This window comes from Zootoca vivipara, chromosome 2, assembly GCF_963506605.1.
Source record: "Zootoca vivipara chromosome 2, rZooViv1.1, whole genome shotgun sequence".
Lineage (NCBI taxonomy): Eukaryota > Metazoa > Chordata > Lepidosauria > Squamata > Lacertidae > Zootoca > Zootoca vivipara.
This window is the reverse complement of record NC_083277.1, coordinates 40,345,665-40,364,251: the sequence shown is the minus strand read 5'-3', so window position 1 is coordinate 40,364,251 and position 18,587 is coordinate 40,345,665. Positions and strand designations below refer to the sequence as shown.

The 18,587-nt window shown below is 44.2% G+C and overlaps 1 protein-coding gene across 2 annotated transcripts in view; it reads left to right on the top strand.

Annotated features, from left to right (window-relative positions):
• CHCHD6 (coiled-coil-helix-coiled-coil-helix domain containing 6) overlaps window positions 1-9,577 on the top strand; it is a 209,395-nt gene extending 199,818 nt beyond the window's left edge. For both annotated transcript variants that reach the window (XM_060271405.1, XM_060271406.1), the window contains one exon: window positions 8,998-9,577. In XM_060271405.1, coding sequence (XP_060127388.1) covers window positions 8,998-9,021 — 24 coding nt within the window. In that variant the 3' untranslated portion in view covers window positions 9,022-9,577. The remainder of the gene's footprint in view (window positions 1-8,997) is intronic.
• The last annotated feature ends 9,010 nt before the right edge of the window (window positions 9,578-18,587 follow it).

Sequence of the window (18,587 nt, the reverse complement as noted above, 5' to 3'; positions counted from 1 at the left end):
TTACAATCCTTCTTGTTCGTCCTTCATAGTAAGCCATTAAAATTGTCCTTTTGCACTTTGGTGTCAGATGCAGGGGCTGGCCTCCTGAGCCTCTAGCCTGGCTCTGACTTAAACCCGTCGCTTCCTCCTTGTCTGTCATTGCTCTTTGCCATTAGAAGAAATTGCCTTATTCAGAAGGTGAAAACTGTGCCTACTTACTTTTAAGAGATATTGGGCATTTTTTCAGTCATGCCTGATTTGGAAAGTACATGCAAATGTGATGATGGTGATGATGATGAGAGAAGGCCAGTGAAAGAACTCCAGGAACAGTTTCAAAGTTCAAAAGACTTCTTTCAAAGACATACCCATGTCATAACTCACGTATCTCCAGACATTTGGTGTGACTTGCCGTAGTGCACCCGTATCTTTAAAAAGAAACTCTACATGTCAAAATCTTTACTGAGAGACATTTGTTTCAGAGGTGTAGCTTGTGCGTTTCTTCATAAAGAGAGGGTGTTTAATCTTAGCACTAACCCAGTTTGTCATCTTGCTCACATCGTAATCCTGACAGCATCAGTCTGCTGCAATCCTGTCCTAGGCTGGCTCTACTCTCTCAGGGCATGTCAGGCAGGAAGTTGGAGCACTGGCAGGCAGGGCCGTTTGACTCACGACCCCTTTCTATTTTTATGCTGTTCTTCTGTGTTTGGGGTATGTCAGATTGGGTGGGGGAAATGTGCTTAAGCAGTTCAATTGCTAAGCCTGTGAAGATTTCAACAGTGGCCTGGTGTAGTTAAGTCCACTTAGAGAAAGCATTTGTTCTGGGGGCTTTGCTTGTACAGTAAAAATTAGTTTTCTTCATACAATATGTAAATTCACCCAAAGGGCAGAGCCTGGGGCTGCCATCTTGCTCATATTGATGGTCCTCTTTCTTGGGTACCTACAGATGGATGATCTCTCTCAGATTCGCATTGCTTCCACATTTGCCGGCACGCTCCCTTTCTGCCAAGGAGGAGAGAGAGAGAGCAACATCAGCACCTGTAGGCACGAGATGAATACGGCTATCATACAAATAAAATTACTGGCTGCCGAATGGCAACAGCTTAATGAAAATGTGAACTGTTAAACAAATAAAGGCAGTCGAGCTCATAATACTTCTGGGTGAAATTTCACTATATCACGGAGCAGAAATAGAATTAGGAACATCTTCCAAGGATATTCCTCTTCAAGACAATCTCTTCGCCACCCCCCACCCCCGCTTCCAGAGCCAGTGCATTCACTAGATGAGTTTGAAAAGCAAAAATGGCTGGTCTTGCTTCAAGGTCCAGAAATTTAAATGAAGCAAGAGCCAAGAAACGAAACACATGAGACTTTCAAAGATGTTTACACAGAGACTAGCTGAGCAGACTAGTAAATGTAACAGGGTAACTCAAATGTAATATGGGAAGAGTTTTTAAAGGACTATTTAAAGTGATTCTAATATTTTCTTCCACTGTTGCTTCTATATAATGAATTCAGGACTTGGGATCTAGAATTTGTGGGGGCGGGGTTCCTATTTCCATTTATTTTTACATGGGCCCCCTCACCTTCATGTAAATGAGGGCATGGAGCAAAAGGGGAAGCCAGTTCAAGACTGCTGTCTCTGTCCCTTGTAGCCCTGCTCCTACTCAGGAAGATGAGCAGGAGAAGGCCCTTGATATACAACATTCAGGTGGAGAGACACATTGCCTTCCCATCCACATAGAACCTTCTGGATATCGGCACATACCCCAGAGGACAAATACAGGAATTCATTATGGCCGTCATTCTCTAAATTCTATTCCAGGTAGGTAGCGAGGATGAGTGCACTAGCTTTGCTACCCTTCATTGGTTAAGGAAGCACTCCCCACTTCAGACAGTCATCGTCCAATTTGTGGAACACTAATTGCAAGTGGAAGGTAGCACTCTCGTACCCACACTTAGAAAACGCCTGAGGAATGCTTCTAGGTCTTTGGAAGGCCACCATCTTCCAGTCTCCATTTTCTGAAGCTGCAAACACCTGTGTGAACAGACACAGAGAGAGGTGGCATGTGTAGCATTTTGCACACACCCACTATTTCATAGAATCATAGAATCATAGAGTTGGAAGAGACCACAAGGGCCATCCAGTCCAACCCCCTGCCAAGCCCTTTTATCTGTAACTTATTTTAGGTTACATTCTGTATAAATGGGGTTCTGTTGTGTTGCTGGTTGAATTTCTGTTGGTTTTCACTTTTGGAAAGGAGGGTATTCTTTCTTTCTTTCTTTCATTGTTGCTGCTAGCAGAGTTCTTAGTCATAAACACTACTAAAGCCCATTTTAATCCCCTTAAAACTAGAGTGGAATCTGTGCAGGTTTTCATTATTCCACTTTAGAAAACATCATGTACCAACTGGATTCCTTTATCCCTCCTGGGGTCCAAGAGGACTCGGAAAAGAGTGGAGGTTAATCCAGTTGCACCAGGAAGGTATGGTCAAAGTTTTCTCTTCTGCTTTATAAACTATTTCTATTCCAGTGAGCTAGGTGGTGTTGGTGTTTATATTGTGCATATGTAGAAGAATGTGGAATAAATAGTTCAGGCAACTGATTTATTGAGCATTCAGCCTGATTTGCTTGTACACAGCTTACAGAGCTTAGATCCTGCCTTTATTGAACACTGATTCTGATTTGTTTGCAGGGCGTTAATATGACAGCAAGCATTCATCCTGCTCCCTGATTTGCTTGCAGGGTGTTTACATGTCATTTATGCATCCTACAGTTTTTATTGTGTTTCCTCTTTCCTTTCCAAACCACATAAATTCCTTTTTTTTTTAAGTGCAGTAGTAGTGGATGTGTCTTGCCTCGGTAATGGATTGGATGGGAGCCAATAAACTGAAGCTCCATCCAGATAAGACAGAGGCACTGTTAGTGGTTGGTTCCCTAGACCGGATAGGTGGAAGATTGCCTGCTCTCGAGGGGGTTACACACCCTCTTAAGGAGCAGGTACGTACCTTGAGGGTGCTCCTGGATACACTCCTGTCACTTGAGGCCCAGGTGGCCTTGGTGGCGCAGAGTGCCTTCTGCCAGCTTCAGTTGGTGGTCTAGCTACTTCCCTATCTGGACAAGGCTAGTCTAACTTCTGCAATCTCTGGGTTAGATTACTGCAGTGCATTATACGTGGGGCTGCCTCTGAAGACAGTTCAGAAACCATCTTGTTCATTTGATGCAAAATGCAATGGCCAGATTGCTCACTAGAACAAAATGGTTTGAGCTTATAACACCAATCCTGGCACAACTGCACTGGCTGCCGATTAGTTTCCAGGCCCAGTTCAAAGTCCTGGTGCTGACCTATAAAGCCTTACACAGCTCAGGACCTCAATACCTTAAGGACCGCCTCTCCCCGTAAAAACTGACCTGGACCCTGTGCTTGTCATCTGAGACCCTTCTCTAGGTCTCCCCTCTCAGAGAGATTCAGAAGGTGGCAACAAGTGAATGGGCCTTTTCATTGGTGGCTCCATGCTTGTGGAATGCTTTCCCTGGATAGGCTCACCTGGCACCATCATTACATGTCTTTAGACACCAGGCAAAAGCCATAAGCACAGGTAAAGAGGAGTGGGAGAAAAGACTGTTGTTATTAAGATTATTTTATTATTGAGCTGTCTCTAAGTATGCTTTTTTACTACGTTTTTACTATGTTTTTATCATTAATGCTTTGTAATGTGAGTCTAATGTTGAGATCTTTTGATAAAGGGCAGTATATTATTATTATTATTATTATTATTATTATTATTATTATTTGTTATACTAGCGAGGCTGAGCCCTGTAACCCACTTTAATTGCACAAACCAAGAGCTGGATTCAACTAGCCTGCCACGCCAGCAGAAATCAGTGCAAGGGCTCCCACTAACCCAATGGGGCTTTTTGCCCCTCCTCCCACAGACCCCCATACCTCCCCCAAATCCACTCCGGAGGGTCAAGATAACTCCCAGAACAGTGAATAGGAGGAGGAGAGAGGAGATAATTCTGTCCTGCAAGCAGAAATGCTTGTGCTGACAGATCAGTGAGAAAAGTGTGCCCTTGAATTCTTCCACTAAAGTTCTTTGCAACTGGTGCGGACAAGAGAAGGAGATTTCAGTGCCTATTCTTGTTTGGCTCTGGGCTCATGGGTTGACCCTGGGCTTCTATTACAACTGTAAAATAAAAAACATTGATGTCACACCACACAGGGTTGTGTAAGGAGTTTGTACATTGAAAATGCTAAAGAATCCCTTGCTGCTCTTTAAAAGTGGGAACAAATGGAACATGGATCTGTAAGAGAAACAGTTTCACTGTTTCATTATTTGTAAAAAAATAATAATAAAATCCACTGCTCGGCATAGGTGAAATCTTCACGCTATTGTAGCCTGGGGGGTGGGGGTGGGGCTTTCATTTAATGGTGAAAGCAAGATTAAATGCAATTAACATTAATTTAGCAAAAAAACAGCCTTAGTATTGATGCCAATGTTAATTAGCAGTCATCTTCTCAGTGGTGACCCTTTGCAGAATTATGTTCATTCTTTTCTTCCCCAGTGCTTTCCAGCTTGCGTCCATAATAGAGGTTTTGTTCATTACAATGAGTCATTGGAAGAGGCCACTTTGGGAGAGAACTGGGGTCCAGGCTTGGGTGTCTTTCTTTAACAGTTTTCCAGAATTGCGGAGGCTCGCAATTGGTGAAAAACACTTCCTATGAATGGGCTAATGATTTAGGCTCTCTCTGGGTGATAACGGTGATCAGAGCAATTGTCCCAGGTAAATCAATATGTTATAATGCATGAACAAACAGGTGAGGCTCAGAATAGCTAAAGATTAGCAGATGATGTGAATTATTCTGTAAAGTACAGGTGACAAGGAAACGGTATTGCTCTAGTCTTTTTATGCCCCAGAGCAAGTGAAAGCAGTGGGGTGGAGAGACTCCCCTTGTTAAGTCACAGTGCATCGTGACTCATCTCTTATAACTGGTGGCCTCTATGCCATTCAGAACACAAAGAACCAATAGAACCGGCACCGGTCCGACTGACATTCTCCATCTAATTTGCTTGAGCTCCCATTTGTGGCTGGATGTACTAGAGGTTGCCTTGTGCTGAGAAGTTACAGTAAGAGTGAAAGTCAGCTCCCAGACTTCAGAGCAATAGAACTGCATCCTTGCATTGGGATGAGAGGGAGGTAGAAATCATTCTGTGGTGAACACGCACGCCATGTGCCGAAATAACAGCTATGAGGTATGTTGATTCTTTCACTTAAGAATGCCTTCGGGCGTCCAAATCACCACGACCTCAGGCAAAACAACATTCGTGCATTTAGGGCAATCCATGCTTGACAAGACAAAGCCAAGACCTTTTGCATATTGCATGTCTACTTGGATTCAGTTCTGTGATCCAAGTGATTTTTATTTTTTTAACTGTAGGCCTCTCTGGGCTGGTTCTTGGGCCCAAACTGCCTTGCAAGCAGTTGTCTACAGATTTCTACATGCTATTTTAAAAGTAAAGATCGGCTGAGGGAGCCTGTACTCTTAAGCAGAGGACCAGTGTGATGAGGAAGGGTGTTTTCTAGCCAAAAACCACCCCAGAACTGCTTTTCTTTTGGGGGTAAAATGATATGAAGAGCTGTATCTTTTTCTCTTGTAGAGGGAAAAGCAGCTGAGGGACAATAGTGGGCAGAAAAAAGGCCTGAAGGAAAATAATCAGGACCCCTCTTTGTTTCACCACAGACAGAGTGTTCAAGATTCTAGTTCCTGTGGCTGCTATATTTTTTTTATTTTTTTAATGCCTTAGGGGAATTTTGCACAGAACTGCACATTATGGATAGTTTAGCCCTCACTTGAGGTATTAAACAGACTACCGGTACATACCTCTTCAGATTGCAGCTAGAGATTTAGACTATGGAGCACCCCTCCATAGAAAACCTTTCACAGCACATATGAAACTTGATACTAGAGAAAAGGCCACAGCCATACCATTGATCAGAGGTCATCAGGAGAAACTTGGTGTGCTGGTGGAATACTTTCCTGCTGGCTCCACTTTCTACCTCCACACCTACCATAGTGCTCACAGTCCATCAGAGTTGGGCCAAGCTACTGCTGTATAGTGTTGCTCTGGTGTCTCATGTCACTGGTATCTTTGAATAGAAGTGCATTATCAGGAGTCTGCTCAGACGGGCACCCTGCACATGACCCTTAACTCCTTTGGCTTTGCTCGGCAAGTGACTGTGGAAAACAAGACAGGGGACACACACACCTTGGCATACATCACCTGTCCTCTTTAATGGACAAACTTGCCCTTGTAGTTTAGAAGGAGCAGGCTATCTGTGTGTGTGTGTGTGTGTGTGTGTGTGTGTGTGTGTGTGTGTGTGTGTGTAAGCCTGGCTATGTCCCAGATCTATTTGGCAATCACCAGTGCAAACATGCACTTCTCTTTGGCTGTTAAGTTTGCTCTGGCAAGAACAAAGGTGCCCCTTCCAACAGTTGTTTCAACTCTTGAGGATAGCTCTTGCAGTCTGGACTTAGGGGGGCTGTGTGAATTGGCTCGCAGTGCTCACTTTTACTCCCTATGACTGCCCTATCAATCCTGTGGCGGGAATTCTGTATCATCATGCCTCTGGTTGTTTAGCATACCAGTCTCCTGTTTTAGTATCCCTTCCTGTCCCGTAGGCCCCCCTCCCTTATTACTGGTTTGTCTCCTTTAATCTGTCCTAGCAGGAAGCCAGAGTCTTGACTTTCTTTTCCCCAAAGCCCCATGCGCCAATCTCTGCCTACTCTCCAGGGGATGCTGCAGGGTAGGTTGTGCCAATGCCGGCTATCGTAGCGTCCCTCCTTGAAACGAAGAAGAAAACCCTCCCTTGCCTCCTATTCAAATATAAGCTTATAATTCACATGCACACACACCAATTCACTAAATAGCATTCCCCTTTTTGCAGGGGACATACCCTCCCAAGAAAGCAGGGGTTATTCAGCTTATGATTAGCAGCTATCAAGGGGGGTGGATTTGTAATTGCTTGCGAGTGTGTCTGTTGGCTAGGAGAAGAAAGGTTAGCAGCACTGGAGAAGGAAAAGTAATTGTTCTACAGATCAAGTATAGCCTAGGGAAATTCTTCTTTAAAAAGTAGCATCAATCCTGCCCACTTAAGAGGCACGTTGCCTCCATGGCCAGAGCCTCTTAAGCCCTTGACTGTTAAGGTAGCTGTTCGCCAGTCTTAATCATTGATTTTGTGGCTACTGTTTTTCATCAAAATGTAGGCAAGCATCTCTAGTTCACGCTGCTGTGCCATGAAATAGTCTTCTGCCAAGAGCAATCCTTAACCACTAGCATGTTTGGCCATGGTGCCATGAGGCTACCCTCCAGACAGCAGCATCGCTACTGCTCATCTGAACAGTGTGGGTGGTGAAGGTGGGCATCACACAGTCCACAAATGCTGGAGAAATAGCAGAGGACTTGGCAGTGTTGTGACAAGTGTCATGTCGTCTTATTATGCACTTCTACATGTATAATGTGCCTAACCCTGGGACGATTTTACATAATGCTGTTTTGAAAGCAGCAGTACTCCATTGAGTTGAAGGATTTGTACGGAGGCTCCACTGCTTAACGCATTTTAGTAGCAAGCAAGGGACAACAGTTGAAATTGTCACAATGGCCAGCTTGACAAGGTGTCCATTTGCATCTGTTGTGCGCAGGAGAAATAGCAAAAAAGCAAATTACACCTTCCCCAATAAAGCTGCTGGAGAAATGGCCTGCATTTTTCTTGATTGGTTTTTATTATTATTATATTACATTCCCAGGGCAGTTTACAAAATGAATATAAATTAAAATATAGAAACAAAAATAATATAAGCTAAAAGCCACAAAATCATAAAAGCAGCATAAAACAGCAGAATTTAATTTGCTTCTAAAAAGCTTGGGATTTTTTAAAATGGTTTTTGACTGGCATGGAAGGAAGATAAAGTAAGTGCCACAAAGTGCCACATGTAATGCTAATCTGGGGTTTAACATTATGTCTGAATTGTTGCCTCTTTCAGGGCAAAGCAGGTTGGGGATATTGTGTAACATAGTTCTTTGGAATCCTGGTAGGTTTTGTCATACTATTGAAGAAAGAGGTCTTCATTGCTGTTGAAATCAAGGAAATGAGTTGTTTGTTGGGTGGATTCTTGATCCAATCTTCTCAGGATTGGTGAAATCAAAGCAAAAGGTTTAGACAAAGTCTTCATGCCATGCAGCTGCAGTCAACCTCACTTCAGCAGCATAGCTGCCAAGTTTTCCCTTTTCTCGCGAGGAAGCCTATTCAGCATAAGGGAAAATCCCTTTAAAAAAGGGATAACTTGGCAGCTATGCTCAGCAGACTTTGTAGTTTGTAATAAGCCTTGAACTGAAAGCATTTCAGCTTCCAAGCAGTGCTGGTCTCATAACCTTCATGAGCTCAACATGTATTTTTAGGTGGAGGGAAAGTAGCAATTATTCCTTCTATCCACAACATGTTGTGCTTAGAAGTAATTTTATCAAGTTTCTATCAGGAGCAGCTTCTACTGATTGATAGTGCCATGAACTGAAGTTTTTGTACACAAAAACCTTTTGGGATATGAGCTACAGATTAGGAAGCCAGGGGCTGACCTTGTTTTCATTCATCTTTAGGGACTGGTACTTGTTGTCTGATAATTCTGTGATGGAGTTGTGGTTGGTTTGTTTTTCATCGAATTGCATGTAAACTTCAGCATATCTCATCACTAGATCTATGCAATAGGCAGTTTTAAGTCAGAAAAAAATTATTTGTTGAGATGTGCCAGTTGATATTATTTTTGCCTGACATCTCTAAATATACAAAAATCCCTATTGTTGTCACAAATTTAAAGGACAACGTATTTTCTTAAAAGGAAAACTAACAGATTTTGAGATTGCTCTTCCATAATCTTTTTGCAAGCCATTTCTTGCTACATGGTTCACCCAGCAGCTGAATAAGTAATGATGCACCTCTTCTTCTTCTTCATTTCTCTTTTCTCAGGAACTGTTGGTCCACTTCGATTAAAGCCCAGCTGCTGGCAAAGTGCAGAAAGCAGGGGACCACAGAAGCTCTTAGAAGCCCAGCATTCTTTCGGATTCATGCTGATGCAAATGAGTGCCTTCTGTCCATGGTGGTCACAAAATCACCATGAATCCATATCCAGATGCCTGCATGTATCAGTCTTAATTGATGGTTTTGGACTTGAGGGGGAAGGACCCTGCATTTGGAGGAAAAGTTATGCTCTGTGTAATGTATATTGCCGCCATCATTATCTCTCTTCCACTGAGAGAAGAATTCTCATGAATAGATCTTGTTTCCGATGGGTGACATGAGTGATAAGCCTCCATTTTTTATATATATTTAAAATCCTGTTAAGTTTTTTGTTTCACTGTTACTCTGTATTTCATAAGATGTTGCCTTTGTCCTTCAGAACAAGTAATCTAGGGAAATGCCAGAGCCTGCTTATATTGAGTTAATACTGATTCAAGCAGGTGTGATTGTGTGTTTGACACTAACAGAGACATTCCTGCCTTCACCTCTCAAGCTTCCTCCTAAGAACAATAAAAATGTGTTTAATGGCTGCTGTGTTCTGTGAGTTGTTTTCTGATCCAAAAGTTTGAGAGTAACCCCCTACTCTTCCCTCCTTTCCGCTGCCCCGACTGTCAGACTTGACCGCCTTCCAGTCATTGTTGAGAACAGAAACTCTTCCAGCCGCTGTTGGTAAATTAAAAATCTCATTTGTTTCATGCCAGGAGCTGGATGGATAGCACAGGCTTAGTTGGAGAAGTGCAGACGTCCTGGCTGGAAGAGAGAGCTAGGTGTGTCAAGTCAAACAGCAGAAAGGCTCGACCCTGTTTCACACAGCAGAACTTTGTACCCCTTGCAGCAGCTTTCTCTGTGCTGCTTCCTTTCCCTTCCATGCTGTCTGTAAGAAGTTCAGAAATCTCTGGAGTAAAGCAACAATATTTATTGCCTATTTTTAGATTATTACTGTTTTTCTTTTATTGTTTTATGTATTGCATATTTATGTGTGCTGGTCAAGAACCGTAATAAAGAAAACCGTAATAAATAAATCAATAATAATAATAATAATAATAATAATTTATTATTTATACCCCGCCCATCTGGCTGGGCTTCCCCTGCCACTCTGGGCGGATTCCAACAAACATTAAAATACATCAAATATCTCACACTAAAAACTTCTCTAAACAGGGCTGCCTTTAGGTATTTTCTAAATGTCAGGTAGTTGTTTATCTCTCTGACCTCTGATGGGAGGGTGTTCCATAGGGCGAGTGCCACTACCGAGAAGGCCCTCTGCCTGGTTCCCTGTAGCTTTGCTTCGCGCAGTGAGGGAACCGCCAGAAGGCCCTCGGCGCTGGACCTCAATGTCCAGCAATGGGGGTGGAGATGCTCCTTCAGGTATACTGGATCGAGGCCATTTAGGGATTTAAAGGCTAGCACCAACACTTTGAATTGTGCTCAGAAATGTACTGGGAGCCAATGTAGGTCTTTCAAGACTGGTGTTGTGTGGTCTCGGCGGCCGCTCCCAGTCACCAGTCTAGCTGCCGCATTCTGGATTAGTTGTAGTTTCCAGGTCACCTTCAAAGGTAGCCCCACATAGAGCGCATTGCAGTAATCCAAGCGAGAGATAACCAGAGCATGCACCACTCTGGCGAGACAGTCCGCAGGCAGGTAGGGTCTCAGCCTGCGTACCAGATGGAGCTGATAGACAGCTGCCCTGGACACAGAATTGACCTGCGCCTCCATGGACAGCTGTGAGTCTAAAATTACTCCCAGACTGCGCACCTGGTCTTTCAGGGGCACAGTTACCCCGTTTAGGACCAGGGAGTCCTCCACACCTGCCCACCTCCTGTCTCCCACAAACAGTATGTCTGTTTTGTCAGGATTCAATCTCAATCTGTTAGCCGCCATCCATCCTCCAACCGCCTCCAGGCACTCAAAAATTAATTTTTTTAAGAAAAAATGTACACCTTTTGGGATGGCTACTCCTGGTTTAGGATATTTTTATACTGCTTTTCAGCAAATACTTTCAAAGAAAAAAGCAAATAAAAGAATATAAGAACATCGGGTTTTTATTTTTTAAAAACTTCATCTTGAAGCTATAAAGCAGGGTATGAGTATTTTAAATAATCTCATCATTAATCAGAAGCAGTAGCTACCCAAGAATATCAGAGCTCAATACCCAACATACACTGAAATTGATATTTTTTACCTTCTGCAGAAAATCATGGGAGAGCCAAGCAGGCAATATGCAGAAAGGCACTGTGAAGCTCCAAAGTAGTGACATTGGGACAATCCGGCTGTTTTTAGAGCCCATCCTGGCTTCAGAATAAGTTGGAGTTTGAAGCAGGACCACTCTGGCTCAACTTAAAGCTTTGGAGCGGGGAAGTGTTTGTCCCTCCTGGTTTCCTAAACTATGTTCACAAATTCTCCCGTTTGTGATAGAGATAGAGGAAGAAATTTGGTTGGGAAAGGTGAGGGGAAAGCTTGCAGCATTTTAGGAAATTATCTCCCATCCTGAAGGCAGCTACGGGCCTAGAGTGGGCGGGAGGGGGGGGACACAACACAATCTGTGGAGCAGGGGCAAGGTACCGACTGATGGTGAGAAGGACCAGAGTAAAACATGAGATTGGGGCAGAGACAAAGGTGGGTGAAGCAATCTTCTTTCTTTCTTTCTTTCTTTCTTTCTTTCTTTCTTTCTTTCTTTCTTTCTCTCTCTCTCTCTCTCTCTCTCTCTCTTTCTGGTACTTCCTTTCCCCTCGTTTAGCCCTCCTTGCGGCCCACGTTCAATTAAGCCAAGTGCATCATGAAACTGGGTCAAGGTTCTGCAGGTTGCCCACCTGTGGTGTAGAGGAATGCTTGATTTAATATTCCGCTTTTCCAACAATACTGTTGGGAGGCAACGTTCCTTTGCAGCTATTTTCCCCCCTTTGCTTTAAAAAGGAGTGGCATCCTCTACCTTTGTCCCTCCCCGCCCAAGCCAGCTTTGACCTACAGTTTGCATTTTAGCAGCTGTAAATTGCGAGGATTAGGATGCCAGGGCTGTTTTATCTGGCTGCCTTTGACAATTTCCCCCTCAGGCAAGTGTAATACATTTTCCATGTTCTTTATATAATGAGCTTTATTTACCAAATTGGCAATTCCTCTGTTGAGAAATAACTGATTACAGCATTCAAGGAGCTGCTGTCATCTCAAGATATGCAGGTGTCTGTGGAACATAAACAGATGTGATCGTTCAGAAAATGAACCCAATTCAATAGAGTGGGGAGGAGGGGGCACAGGAGAGGAGTCTAATCTAGGCATAAAAACCTCAAACGTAGCCCGGTTCAGACTAAAAGGGGGCAAGGTGTGCCCAAAGCGCTCCACTGCCCCAGTCATGATCAGAGCATCAGCCTCCAAGGAACTCAGCGACACAGCCCTCTTCACTAAAGGGTTGCACATGCTCTCTGTCACCAAGGGCTTGGCTAATTGGAAATCTTGGAAGGGGAGTATAATTGAAATACAGTCAGCCTGCACAGAAACATGCTCAGTTAGGTTGCCTCTGCACGCAAAATTACAACATAGTGCAAGTCTTGGATATGAAAGGGATACATCATGCAGAATCGGCACATAAACTAAAGGCCTCGGAAGGTTTCGTTAGTTCAATCCATCCTCACTGTACTAACCCAGAGATGGCATGGGGCATTCTCAAAACAGAGAGAGAGAGAGAGAGAGAGAGAGAGAGGTCACAAGCCCTTCTACCCTGCCACACAACTCAGTTGCAGAGTGCATTGTTTGCACACATGCATTTCATCCCAGTTTCAACGTATTCAGCTAAAATATTTTTTGTTTGCAGGGTTAGGGGAAAAAATTCTGAAATATGTCTCACCCCCCAGACAGGCTATGTTTGTGGATACCGAGAGCAAATCCTTTAGCATCCAGATAGTTGAATTAAGAGTGAGAGATTTTACTTTCTTGGGTTCCATGATCACTGCAGATGGTGACAGGAGTCACGAAATTAAAAGACGCCTGCTTCTTGGGAGAAAAGCAATGACAAACCTAGACAGCATCTTAAAAAGCAGAGACATCCCCTTGCCGACAAAGGTCTGTATAGTTAAAGCTATGGTTTTCCCAGTAGTGATGTATGGAAGTGAGAGCTGGACCACAAAGAAGGCTGATTGCCGAAGAATTGATGCTTTTGAATTATGGTGCTGGAGGAGACTCTTGAGAGTCCCATGGACTGCAAGAAGATCAAACCTATCCATTCTGAAGGAAATCAGAGTGCTCACTGGAAGGACAGATCCTAAAGCTGAGGCTCCAATACTTTGGCCACCTCATGAGAAGAGAAGATTCCCTGGAAAAGACCCTGATGTTGGGAAAGATTGAGGGCACAAGGAGAAGGGGACGACAGAGGACAAGATGGTTGGACAGTGGTTAGTGTGTCGGACTAGGACCTTGGAGGAGAGGGAGAAGAAGAGGAGGAGGAGGAGTTTGGATTTGATACCCCACTTTATCACTACCCGAAGGAGTCTCAAAGCGGCTAACATTCTCCTTTCCCTTCCTCCCCCACAACAGACACTCTGTGAGGTGAGTGGGGCTAAGAGACTTCATAGAAGTGTGACTACCCCAAGGTCAGCCAGCAGCTGCATGTGGAGGAGCGGAGACACAAACCCGGTTCCCCAGATTACGAGTCTACCGCTCTTAACCACTACACCACACTGGCTCTCATCTGTACAAAATGGCACACTGCAGGACTGTCAATCCAGCCGTGGCTTCCTCTCCTCAATTTCACCTAACAGCCAACGTCTTAGGTATCTCTCTTGAGATGGCTTGTTCAATTTCCACGGATATCCTCAACTGCAGCAGAATAGTATGTATGCTTGAATAACCAACGTGTATGTATTGCACAGGCAAATACCCATATATATGTGAGCGCATTTTATCTATACATTTAAGTGGGTCTCAAACCATGGATAGATTAATCTGCGTGATTAACTGATCAGGGATCTTGTTGCAAATTAAAAAATGAGATCTGATTAATCAGAACTGATTAGCCGCATTTTCCCAAGGCCAATGTTTGGACGCAGCTGGTTCCTCTGCTGTTGGATGCTTCCTCTTGCAGCAGCCCTCACTCTCCCCCCACCCCACCCCACTTTACTTTCATCTGCAGGAAAGGGGGCCATAGGTCAGTAGCAGAAGAATGGTTTGGTGAGCAGAAGACCCCAGGTTCAATCCCGTCATCTCCATTTATTTTAATTTTTTTGCTAGGAATATAGGAAGTTGCCTTATAGAACTGCACAATTCTGGGTGGCAAATTGTTCTGCTGGTGCTTTCAGGAGGGGGTAGTGAGTCCAGTCTGTCAGCAAACAGCCAGTTCCTGACATACTAGCTTCCTATAGGTTGGGGAGGCTTTTGTTTATATACAAGGAAGAATGAACCACTGTGCATTATTCTACTCCCTGTAGTCCAAACTGGTGCAGACAAATCGCATGTGAGCAGTGGCGTAGCGTGGGGGTGCAGGGGGGGCCGGCCGCACCAGGCACAACATCTGGGGGGGGGCGCGTGCTCGCACTTGCAGCTCTCTGCCCCTGCCTAGTTCACTCTCTCTCTCTCACTGCAGTGCTGGCAGGGGCCCCCGATGTTTCTGGCCTCGCCCCTCGCTTCTTCCTGGTGGGGCGGAGGCAAGGGGCGGGCCAGAGAGCAGCGTCAGCAGCAGCTGCTGACGCCCCTCGCCACTCCACCTCCGCCTGAGTAGGAAGAAGACAAAGCGCATGGCAAGCCGATCCATAGCGCGCTTTGTCTTCTTCCTACTCAGGAGGAGGCGGAGCGGCGAGGGGTGTCAGCGGAGACGCCCCTCGCCGCTCCGCCTAAGTAGGAAGAAGCACACGTCGCGCTATGGAGCGGGTTGCTGGTGGCGGTGCTCCAGCGCCCGGATCCGAGGCACCCGGCAACCCGCTCCGTAGCGTGACATGTGCGCTGTGTATCGTGACGCGTGCGTCAAGACATGTGACGCATGCGCGCGATAGACGCCCCGCCCCCTTGGGGGGTGCCTTCTGGATTGCCGCCCCAGGCAGCCAGAAGGCTAGCAACGCCGCTGCATGTGAGCTCGTCATGTGCCTCTGGCCAGATCACATAAAGCAGGCAGTTTAGTTCAGCCTTTGCCAACCTGATGCCTTCATATGTTTTGGACTACAACTCCCAGCAGCGCCAGCCAGTGCATGCTGGAAATTGCAGTCCAAAACATCTGGAGGACATCAGGTTGGCAAAGCCTGGTTTAGTTCATTGAAAACAATGGCCCATAGAATTTAATTTAAACACAGCAGTTTAGAAGTTCCCCAGCATGATAAACAAACAACTGATTGAAATTTTTAAAAATACGGATGACAATACACCAGGCAGTAACCACTCACAGTGTGTGTCTATCCACTTGGTAAGCTGTTAATTTATATTGTCCTGTCAAGTACTGAGGAATTATTATTTTTACCACACATCTGCCCCGGATCAGAGTTGTTGAGTGTACACCCTAGTAAATTATCTGTTCTTTGCTTTAATTTTTTTTTTAAAAAAAACTTATTTAACGCCTGTTAATCCCAGCTTTTCAGTTTAAAAATCCACAAAGCAGCCAACACTTAATGCAAATACAAAATTTTAAAACCCACAGCCTAAAGCAGCAGCTATTCACCCAAAATAGCAGCAAACCATTTAAGAGCAGCAATTAATATTGCAAGTCCATGCCAGACGTCATGCCAACCCAAAGGCACACGTGAACAGCACAGTATTAAAGACCACCAAGGACGAAGCAGGAAGCACATAGCACTGAAAGCGCAGGAATGCATGAAGCTGCCTTATCAGATCATTGGTCCAATGTAGCCCTGTGTCATCTGCCATGGCTGGCAGAGTCTCTCCCAGCCCTACCTAGAGATGTGGGGGTTGAACAAGGAACCTTTTGCACATAAAACATGTGCTCACCCACTAAGCTATGACCTAAGGAATCATACAATTGTAGAGTTGGGAGGGATCTCCAAGGGTCATCCAGTCCAACCCCCTGCAATGCAGGAATCTCAACTAGATCCCTATGCAATCATAGACAACAAATTGCCTCTTCTTAATATTTCATGTGCAATTGTGTAAGATTTTTTAAAAACAACAACAACAGCTTTGCATTTAGGCTGTTTAGCAGCTCTGCTGTGTTGGGGAAGAAGGCGGCAATTTTTGAGTGTGTCTGTAATTTTCAGAGGGTGTGTGTGTGTGTGTGTGTGTGTGTGTAGCTGGAGTTGGAGGATGGAAAGAAGAGACATTTCCCATTTTACAGTTGGCTGGATCCCCTAGTCTCATGCTGTGTTCTCTTTTCCTAGCCAGAGTTCTTTTTTCTCCCCGCTTTGTGTTTTGAGGTATCCATGGTGTTGTTTTTATATCTGAAGTGGTTAAAAAGTACTTGCCTGCAACACAGTAAGTGTTTAAAATGGGCTGAGCTTCAGCCGAGTAGCGGTAGCAGCAGGAGCTGAGCCCCCTCTCATGAGCAGATTCATAGGCTGGTGCGATGACTTGTCACAATGACTGGCACAAAGTACAGTCTCCACGCATTCCCATTCAGTCTCTCTACCCCCCACACCAGCAGAAATGTACCTGTTCAACAACACACATCAGTCTATAAAAGCTACCGCTTTTAATATGTAAGGGAAGAATGTCAGCCTACCTATTGCTGTGTTGCACCCTAGACTTACACCCTCACTCTAAACTGGAAGCTCATTCCTTTTGTTATCAACTTGCCTTCAATGTGCTTAAGACCATTATTATTAGCCAGTACAGCAGTAATCTGGAACTTGCCGGATTGAAAAACAAACTAACTCTTAAACAAACTGAAAGGCAGAAGTCAGTTGGTGGGATTAGGGGAAGCATAACTTTTTCTTTAAAAAGAATAAATACACAGTTATTTGACCACCACACTCTGTGCTTGCATGCCCTTATGTGTCTCAAGTACTGTAAAGCACATCCGCACTATTGTTTGGCGTTTTAAAAAGAAAACCTGCCCCTCTCCTCTTCAAATGAAACCGAAGTGACGTACAACCAAAAGAAAAATCACAACAATAAAAGTGTAATTACAAATAATAAACAACAGTAAAGAAAGCAGCAGCATAATATGGAAGGGGCGGTGGTGGAAAGAAATCATATAACGGGGGGAAATGACTAAAGCAACAGCAGTTCAAAGGGGGAGAAAACAACTCCAACACAAAAAGCAGAAGAAATAAAACAATACAAGCCACCCTTCGGCCAGTGCTATTGGCTTCTCTGTCCCTTCCAGGCAACCAGTTTATTGGGCATTCATCCTGATTTGTTTGCACAAAATTTGCAGGGAACCTCCACTGTTTATTGAGCTTTCCTTTTGATTGGTTTGCCATAATGTTATGTGACATCAGGTCAAGTCATTGTTATCTCACACTTTTTAATGCATTTTCCTGTCACTTTTGTAATAATAAAAGATCCAATTCACAGGGGTGTGTGTGTGTGCGCGCGCGTGTGTGTGTGTGTTTACCGTGCAACATAAAGAAATCCACTTTATTTACACAACCTGAATTTGTTGCCATGCAACTGAACACCACCTGCAAAAAAGCAACCATCTGGAAGTGCTGCCCTGGGCTCCTTTGGGAGGAAAGGTTGGGTATAAACTATAAAAATATAGTATAAATAGATAAAATGGAGTCTAAAACAGCACAGGTGGGCCTTCTTTGGGAGAGCACCCAACAGAGTTTGCACTGCATGAGGGGAAAACACCTGCTCCTGATAACTACCTGTTTGCAAATTTGGAGTAAGAGCCTCAGATGTCAAACTACTTGGGAGGGAAGCCATTTGGGGGAAGAAGGGAAGAAGCACCAACACTTGAACCTGGACTACAAATAGGCATATTGAACAGTGGTGGTCGTTGGGCTCTCAAATTTCAGCAGCACCCTGAATCGACATATGAAACTGAGCTAGTTCCAGTGCAGCCTATGATGCTCCCAGTCTAAGCACATACCCCCAAAATATAAAAAAGTTTTCTGTAGTAATTTTCATTCAATTACATTGCCCCTGCTTAGTGCAGTTTAAGAAGCCAGCAGTTTGAATGGAATTTCAGTGCTCTAATTCACTTAATTGCAGGCAACTCTCACCACTCCTGTGGGTAGAGTTCCTTATTAGCATAGCAATTGACTCCCTCTAATTTCTGCACAAACCTTCCTTTGCTAAATTATCGCCTTTGAAACACCATAACAATGAAACATTTGTTTACAAAGCAATTAAATTCTGCAGAGGAAAATAAATGAAACCCGCAATGGGCTTGTTCACAAGTTACAATGCTTGGTCGGATTTCTCATGATTTTTCTGTTATGCTAGAATGACAAAGTACCAGACTGAATGCTGTAACACCTAAACAAGTCCTTTGTAAAAGAGGATCAATTAAGGTTATTTATGCCCTTCTCTCACATCACACACACACACACACACACACACACACAAAATCTCAGTAATTACAACATTGCAATCTTATCTCTAAACTGTTTGCAGTTGCTTGCATAGGAATAGGCTGTACAATATCCTCTGAAGTGTTGCACCTC